General features: G+C 57.3%; 1 protein-coding gene across 1 annotated transcript; it reads right to left on the reverse strand.

Moving 5' to 3' along the window:
- Nucleotides 1-241: 241 nt before the first annotated feature.
- NPAS4 (neuronal PAS domain protein 4) lies at nucleotides 242-5,897 on the reverse strand. Its single transcript, XM_004383700.1, has 8 exons — nucleotides 5,545-5,897; nucleotides 4,663-4,814; nucleotides 4,381-4,483; nucleotides 3,991-4,264; nucleotides 3,698-3,807; nucleotides 3,208-3,343; nucleotides 1,652-3,087; nucleotides 242-989 (listed from the first exon to the last, which is right to left on the reverse strand). Exons 1-8 carry the CDS (start codon nucleotides 5,717-5,719, stop codon nucleotides 961-963), a joined length of 2,415 nt encoding a protein of 804 aa, XP_004383757.1. The 5' UTR covers nucleotides 5,720-5,897; the 3' UTR covers nucleotides 242-960.
- Nucleotides 5,898-8,417: the final 2,520 nt, after the last annotated feature.

The following is an 8,417-nucleotide window of genomic DNA, read 5'->3' on the forward strand; positions in this document are numbered from 1 at the left end:
TCCAGTGCTGGACGCTGAGCACCTAGGAGACATGAGGCAGCATCTGTCTCAGCTCCAAACACCCCAGCATCTAGCACGATGAGCCCACACTATACACTCAGATGTTGGTGAACGAATGAATGCGTGAGTGAATGAAGAAGTCCCAGGGCTGTAGTCGGGTCCAGCCCGGACATCCTGACTCCAGGCTTCTGTCTGGGCCCCCCCACACTTCCCTGTTCACCACAGAGCATGACACCAGGGGTACCAAAAAGGCAAACTGGACTTTATTATAAAGTTGGCTACAAAGTCACCGCAGCACCACGAGGTGGCCATTTGGCAGGCCCAGGCGGTCTGGCGGCCGGGTGAGTCCCGCACCAGGTACACGCACTCGTGCAAGCATGCGTGTGACGGCAGGTCTGCCTTCCTCCATCGGAAAGGAACGTAGCGTCTCTTCGCGCCCCCCACCCCAGGCGCGGGGCGCAAAAGTCACAGGAAGGGCCACCAGGGCGGCCGAGTCCATCGGAATTGAAATCCCGTTACTGGTGTGTAGAGAATTCTACGTGGGTGTCAAGAGCCCCTCGGGGCACAGGCTGGCCCGGGTGGGCCGTGCCTTTCCCCCACCAAGGCCCAGGGGTGGCTTGGCCCCTAGGAGTGGAGAACTGGCCCAGGCCCATGGGGCAGCGCGGGTGGGGGGAAGTGAGACTCCCCCATTCTCCGCTTGAAATCCCATTCAAGGAAACTCACTACGAGTGAATACGGATTGAAATGGAAACTGGGATCGCTCGAAGTCTCTTGATTTTAAAAAGAAGCTCCCCTCCCATGCCCTCCCACCTCCCCCCCCCAAATCCTTCAGGGCCTGGGGAATCAGATACATCCCCCTCTGGCCCCCAGAGTCCCCCCAACAGTCTCGGGGGGGTGGAGAGCGGCTCCACGTCTTGATGACAATATGCCATACTTGACGACGTTAAGTCACAGACTTATTCAAAACGTTGGTTCCCCTCCACTTCCATCTGCAGAGAGAGACAGAGAAGACAGTCAGGGAGGCCTGTTAGGACAAAGGGTCCATGGCTGAGCATGTGGTGCAGGGTTGGTCCCAAAACTGAATGATCACTGGAGGGTCAGCTGATGGGGGACAATTTGGACAGATGGAGTGACACTATGGCTGTACTTCTGGAAAGTCTGGGCCATAAGCAGGAAGCACACCATGGGGCCATGGTCTGAGCCCCACCATTCTTTCCCCAACCCCTATAAACCCTTGCTCTGTATCCCCTTTAAGGGGCAAGAATACTGGGCTAGAGCTCTAATCCTCTTCCATCAATTTGCTGTGTGACCTTAGTCAAGTTTCTTTAACTCTGGGACCTTGATTGTCTTCATCTGTAAAATAGGGTGGGGATAACTGATCTAGGTCCCTCATAGGGTTAAGAAACCATTACCTAAGGAGACTCTAGCACTCTATCCTACTCCCCAACCCCTGGCCCCATGCCTCCTTGTCCAGAACTTTCATCTTAAGTTCTTCATTTATTCTTATCCTCACTCCTCCCCTGGGCAGCAGGAGATGCCATCCCATTAATAAAATTGAGACACAGACAGGGGAATTGCCTCAACTAATGGCACCTAGCATCCTATTGGTAGGGCAAGGAGTAGAGTTCTCAGATATTTCAGCTGCACTCACCTTCATGGAAGCTGTCTTGAACTTGGCTCTGGAGTTGATGCAACTCATCAGTAAACCCATCATAGGGGAATGCTGAGACACCTGTCTCAAAGGCGGTTTCGTATGTGGCCAGGTCCTCCAGGAAGCTGTGGTCTTCTGGGGACAAGTTGTTGCAAGGTGACAGGGCCCCTCCTGGGCCTGCTGCCTCAGGATCCCCTGAACCCCACTCCCCATTGGGGGCTGAGGTGGAGAGATCCATGAAGATGTCTTCCACAGGCGTCTCTTCCAGGAATATGTCATCAGGGTCAGCCAGGAAGTCCGGCTCCTGGCATCTCCAGGGTTTCAGGTCCAGGCTGAGCACAGGGGGGCCAGCCCCTGGCAGAGAAAGGTTGGAGTCCAGGGGCTCCAGCCCTCCAAGTGGCTCCAGCCCGCCAGTGCCCGCCTCAGCCGAGAAGGGCCTGTCCATGCCCTGAGCCAACTGGCTGATCTGCTGGATGAGACGGTCGATCTCATGCTGCTCCTTCTCAGAGTAGTGAAAGAAACTCTGCTTGACAGGAGAGGCCTCCGGTGTGAGCAGGCCTTCAGGCATCAGGGGGACATCCACAGAGAGGGGGCCCCGGAGCTGAGCCAGGGCCAGGAGTGTGCAGTCCCCATTACCAGGGCTGCTGGGACTTGGGGGCAACTTCTCATAGAGAAAACTGCATCCCTCCTGGGCGAAGTAAGTCTTGGTGGAGTTGGGGCTCAGCTGTTCTGGAAAAGTTTGGCTGGGGCTGCTCAGGTGTGCTTGGAATGCTGTGCTGGGAGGAGTCAGCTGCTCCTGGGCAGGGCTGCCCAGAGGCTCTGGAAAGGTGGCAGTGCTGGGCAGCAGCTGGTCTGGGAAGGTGGAGGTGCAGGGAGTCAATTGGTCTTCATAGCTTCTGGCCGAGGCTTCGGTCAACCGGCCCTGTAGCGGGCTAGTTAGTGGGTCTGCGAAAGTTGCACTGCTGGGTGTCAACTGATCTGAGAAGGTTACAGTGCTCGGAGTCAGCTGTTCTTGGAGAGAGCTTGATGGAGTGGGCAGATGGGTCTGGAAGGGCTCATGGAGGCTGAAGAGGAAGGCACAGCCTCCTGGCTGGCGAGGTGTGTAGGGTGGGGTGCACACAAGGTCCTTGCTCAGGTCAGCTTGCAGAGAAGGCTCAGGCCCAGCAGGGAATGTCAGGTAACTGAAGTCCAGTTCTTTGGGGGGCCGGGGAAGCTCTTCGGATGCTGAAACAACACCCAGTTCAGGAGCGCCAGGGAAAGTGGTGTTTCTGGGAGTCCCCAGGCCTGGGTTGAAGAGTGGGTTAGGGCTGGAGCACTGCTCCTGGGATAGGACGCTCTCAGGGAATGAGGGCAGCATGGTGGGAGTGCCCAGGACATAGGTTGTTTGGGTGTCTTCAGAGTTCAGCTGCTGGCGGAGGCTCCAGGCTTCCGAGTCACTGGAGAGGAGAGAGGAGGCCACTGGTAAGTGTCTGATGTCCATTCCCAGAGCAGTCCCTGCTTTGTATCTCCTTCATGACGACCTCAGCTGCCCCCTAGGCCCCTGCCTTGCAGCTCACCTGATTGGGTAGTTATTGGCAGTAATGGCACCCTCCAGACCTTCTGAGTACAACAGGCAGTAAATCCACGCCCAGCCTCCAGTTTTGGCCTGCAGTCTCACCACCATTTCTGCCTGAATATCTCCACTCTCAGCCACTGGGGAGGAAGAAGACATGCAAAGTTAGGATGTCCATTGGGCAACATCACCTCAGCTCCCCCCTTGTTCACCTCTCTGCTGAAGTGAGGTAGCCATGACATCCTCTTCCCTGACTACCTTAACCTGCAACACTCAGCTCCCCACCTTGACCTCACCACTCAGAGTCCTCAAGTTCCAATTCTATTCTCACCTTGACTCCTCACCCTAATGCTCACCCTATTGAATCCAAAACTGCTGACTTCTGGTCTCTCCCCAACATCAGTCCTGACCCCAGCTCATCCCTGGTTTTCTCTTCCATGCCCGTGCCCAGTTCCCTATCTCGCCTCCCCACCCCGGCCTCTCTGGACACTCACACAGGCGGTAGTGTTGAGCAGAAGCATGGGCCAGGTCCTCAGGGTGCAGCAGTCCATACCATGATTTACAGAGCAGTTCATTGCGCTCAAAGCCCAGGTAGATTAGGACACTGGGAAGGTGGAAAGGGTGAGGTCAGCTTTCTGTTTTCCCTGATTGATACCCAGGCATCTCACTCCCTCCCAGGTTGTCTAACCCCCTAGACACCATGCTCCCTGCCCCTGACTCTCCAGAATCTAGGGGTCCCCTCCTCTCTGGCCTGTCTTCCTCCTGGGGTCTGGGGACTCAGACTTACTTCTCAGAGATGTCCAGTAGAGCCAGGTCCTTGGCATGACGACTTTGGAACATGGCCAAGAAGAGTGAGGCAGGGCCAGGGCCAGGGCCAGGCCCAGGGCCAGGGCGGGGTCTTGGTTCCAGAGGGGCACAGAAAGCTGTGAATACAGGGTTTCCTGCCCAGTAGGCCCCAGGCGGGTGAGGGTGAAACCGGCCTCGAATAAGCACCAGCTTGTTGCCTGCGCTCTGGCGCCTGAGGGACTTGGAGGTGTTGAAGCGACAGCGGAAGAGGCGATCTAAGTGGGTGAAGAGAAAAATTGGTAATGGGATGCGTGGCTGAGAGATAGCAGATGGGGAGGAGCTGGGTATCAGGAGGGAGATTGAACTGACGAAAGCAGAAGGGGGTCCTCACCGGTGTCCAGGGCAGAGGGCAGGGTGAGTTGCTGGCGCACAGTGAGGTGGTCAGCTGGGTCAATGATGTCGTAGATACTGTCACCCTGAGCAACCAGATCCACCTGGAGGGAGGAAGGGAAGAGATGACCATTAGTTAGGGCAGCAAGAGCCAATCCTTGGCCCTCAGCCTCTTGCAGGAATAACCCCTCCCTCTCCAGTAATTTTCAGATCCGAAGAGGTGGAAATATCATTGCCCCCCATCTGAGCCCCAGCCTGAACTGACAGGACTCTAAGCACTCACCATGGAGTGGCCCAGATGCTCGCTCACACTCTCAGACAGGTAAAGCAGCTTCCCCTCAGCCGTGAACACAAGCAGGAAGCCAGGCAGTGCCGCCACGATGTCTTCAAGCTCTTGAGCTGAGAGAAGCCCTGTGGGGCCCGCCAGAGGAGTGCCTGCAGGGCAAGAAGATGGGTGAGTCAGGAGGTAAGACTGGGAGGTAAAAGAGAGGTGAACAAGGCATGGACTGAGTTTCATAGAATTCAGAGGAATTTCTGACAGACCTGTCTCTGCACACACCTGTTGACCCACTGCCCGCAGCTCTTGGCCCGGGAACCTGTTGCTGGATCGCCCCAGCCAGCGAACCCATCCACTTCTAAACCGCAGCCAGTGCCTTGGCAGCCCTGAATTTCAGGACCGCGGATAGCGTCCCAAATAAGGCAAACACTCAGCACCACGGACAGCTTCCAAAAACCACGCGGGCTTTCAGCACCACGGACAGCGCCTCAGCTCAACACCGGCGAAAAAGCCCTTTTCGTGCTGCCCGGAGCAGCGGCTGCGCTTCCCCCGGCTTCGGCGGCTCCATCCCTGCAACTTCCCGGGCTTCCCTCCCCGAGCTCCTGGAGCGCCTCTGCGCTCATGGGTACTGGGGCCATTCAGGGCTCTGTCCTCTCCTCCCAGAAGTCTGGCACCAGGGAGAGCATCCCATCTCTCTAACCCCCATCCAGAACTACGGTGAGCTCTATAGAGCTCAGGAGGAAGAGAAGAAAGGCCTGAGTCCCAAATGCTTCTCTCCTCAGCTCACCAACACGCTGCCCTAGGCGTGCAGCAGTCCCAGAGTGTTCCCTCAGCCCCACTGTCCCCGGTGCCCGCTAGCTCGGGTCTCCAGCAGCCCCAGATGCTCACCTCCAGCGAAGAAGACGCCTTTGCGAGTGTAGATGCAGGCAAGACTCATGATGTGCAGGTAGGACAGCCGGACCTTGTCCGCCTCGGCCAGTGGCAGCAGCTCCTTGAGGTTCCGGATCTCAGCGTTGATCTGGTCTCGGCGCGCCTTGGAGGCGCCCTTGGTGGAGCGGTACATGACTGCCGGCTGCGGAGCTCCAGCTCGGGCGCTCCGAACACCTGCGTTCCTGTCCCGACGCGCCGGTGGCTTCCTCCTCCTTGCTTTCCCGTCTCTCGCTCAGGCTCTCTCTCTCTCCTCTCCGGGCTCCGCTCTGCTGCGCTGCCCCCCTTGCCTGCCTCGTTCCGCCTTATATAGCTCCTACCGGGCGTGGGGGGCTCACTTTGGAGACGGGGGGGCGGGAAAACGGGAGGCTGGGCTAAACAAGCTGCAGCGGGAGCCACTGACTGGGGAGGGGGGACGCTTCTCCTCCCTCCCCGGCTTCCGACGTCATCTCGTGACGTAGAACGGGAGCGGGAGGGGGACCAGAAGGAGGGGGAGAAAGGAGGCTGCGGAGGGGGCCGTGGCTGGCGGGAGCTGAGCAGAGCACGAGCTGCATTGGGAAGGCCTGAAAGGGGGTAGAGGACCCAGGAGTCCGAGTGTGTCTAGCTGAGGGAAGCAACAGGGCAAGGCCTGAAACCCCTGGCAGGGGAGTCTGTAAGGGCAGGGAGGGGCTGGTGCCGACATGGATTTTTCTGAAGAGATACGGATGGTCCACAAATCCCCTCTCGATATTTAGCAAACAAAGGTCACGTTGGCATGAGGGGAGGAAGGATCTTTAGCCTCTGTGGATCAGGTCACAGCTAGGATTTCTCTCTCGAGACTACTCAATCCGGGATTCCCTTGGCCGCTTTCAAAGATCAAATCCTCTTTTCCCCTTCTCAAACCCAGGTCTTAAGCGATTTAGCAGGGGGAGTTACATGGGGGTCTAAGTCCTAGGATGGAAGGGAAAGAGGGTCCTGGGGGAGAGGGACTGGCTGAATTTGGCCTTGGTCCCATTTCCCACAGCCCAGAACAGGAATACCAACGGTGAAGTCTGCAGTCATTCTTCGTTTTCCTGTCAATTAATGATCCTCGGCCACTGACCGAGGAAGCTGAGGCAGGAACGAGGGCACGGTGAGGATCTGGGTCTGCACCGAGGCATCCCTTCCCCCCGTTGCCAGCGCCCAAAGCGAGCGGTTCCCCCACCGCTTGCCAGCCCGCGTCTCCTGGCTGGCCGGGGGGCGGGGGCGGGGCCGGGGGAATCCCAGCTCCATATTAGGACAGGAATCCTCCGCGGCTGCCTCCGCGGCGGGCGGGCGGGGCCGGGCTGCCTCTGCACCGCTCCGGAGGGCTCCCCCCACCACTGCCTCCGGCGGGGAGGATGGGGAAGCAACAGAGAGTGAGCGGGCCGTCCTGGGCTCTCCGCGGCCCCTGCACCTACGAAGGACCCCTTAACTCCGCCAGGCTGTCCTCCACGCCCCCCTGCACACCCCTCCCCATCAACGGCGCTGGGATTCCTCGCTCGGTCTCAGCCTTCAACTCTCCACATCACCCCCCTCCAACTAGTTTATCTCTTTGTCAGCTTTGTGGTCTCACCTGTGTGCACCCCCCCCCCATTCTGCTCTCCCGTGACTCTCTTCCTTTCGTCTTCCTTATCTTTGACTCCGATTCTCGCCACCTTTACCCTATCTGTCCCTTCTTTCTTTCTTCACCACAGACAATTACTTTCCCTGGCATGGGAGATGCCTTTCCTTCCCCCAGGACCCCTTAAAGGGAGAAGGAGGTGGTTTCTGGGACATTGTATCTGAAGTCTCATTTGGTGGAGTGGGGGTGGGGGTGAAATCACTTGACGGGCTGGAACTGGGGCCATTTACAAACTGGGGGAGGGGATTGACCTATAAAGTCACATAAGAAGGGCGGAGATGAACTTTGACATCAAGAAAAAAACCGGAGTCAAGAAACTCCCCACTCCTCATAGGAAAGGGTGGTAGCAAGGGAGGCAGAATAGGAGGGGAAAGTGCAGAAAGGAGAAGGGCGTCTGAGAACAGGGATCCACAGCTGTGAGGCCATATCTTGTGACATTTTGGCTGAGGCTGGGCCATCCACTTCCACCATCTGGTGCTCAGTGGTACAACTGATGTGGAGGGAAGGGGAGGGGGCTTGTGTGCCACTGTCTCTAACCCTAGACCACAGAGAGATGGTTCCTGCAGAAGGACATCTCTATTGCCACTTTCATCTCTGTCTGACTTCCCGACATACCCACCCTTCCCTCCCTCAAGCTTCTGTTTGGACAACCCTTGGTCTTAGGACCCCCTTCCTGTATGAAAATCCAGGGCAGTGTTTCTGTTTTCCTCACCCACTGCTGCTTTAAGCGCTGGCCAGGAAACATTTCTTAGCGTCCCTGTCCAAGCTAAGAGGTGTAGTGGCTGGGTCCGGTTGGTCTTCAGTAAGCTGAGCAGACCCGCAGTGAAAGACTGGGACACTGGCCTCTGTCCATGGTTCTGAAAGACTCACTAGTGAAGTCAGATGGGCCATGATCTGCCTAGGATGTCAAAGCAGGGCTTGTGTATACACAAGCCTCAGGGTGAGACCCCCTTTGGCTCTTCCCTTCTCATCTGAGGCTGAATATGGGGAGGGGGCCTGCATGAAAGACACGATTCCTGGGCTTAGGAGTAAAGTAAGCATGGGAGTGAACTGGGCTCAGGAGAAGAGCCCTTGGATTTTTCCAGGAGAATGGGACTAGGGTGAAGGCACTCTGGAAGGGAAGAAGGGTCTAGGAAGGGACAAGGGGGGTAGAGAAGGGCTCATCCTAGTTTTCCCACTCTGATTCAAGTTGAGAAGCTCTTTCTGCCCCAAA

Source organism: Trichechus manatus, unplaced genomic scaffold (assembly GCF_000243295.1).
Source record: "Trichechus manatus latirostris isolate Lorelei unplaced genomic scaffold, TriManLat1.0 scaffold00113, whole genome shotgun sequence".
Taxonomy (NCBI): Eukaryota; Metazoa; Chordata; class Mammalia; order Sirenia; family Trichechidae; genus Trichechus; species Trichechus manatus.

Bases quoted from the DNA above. Each gene is read 5' to 3' on its own strand.
- NPAS4 (XM_004383700.1), bottom strand. From the start codon at position 5,719: ATGTACCGCTCCACCAAGGGCGCCTCCAAGGCGCGCCGAGACCAGATC. The intron at 3,344-3,697 runs GTGAGTGTCCAG...CTTCCTCCCCAG, and splicing joins TGCTCAACACTACCGCCTGT to TGGCTGAGAGTGGAGATATT. The intron at 990-1,651 runs GTGAGTGCAGCT...CTCTCTCTGCAG, and splicing joins TCAAGACAGCTTCCATGAAG to ATGGAAGTGGAGGGGAACCA.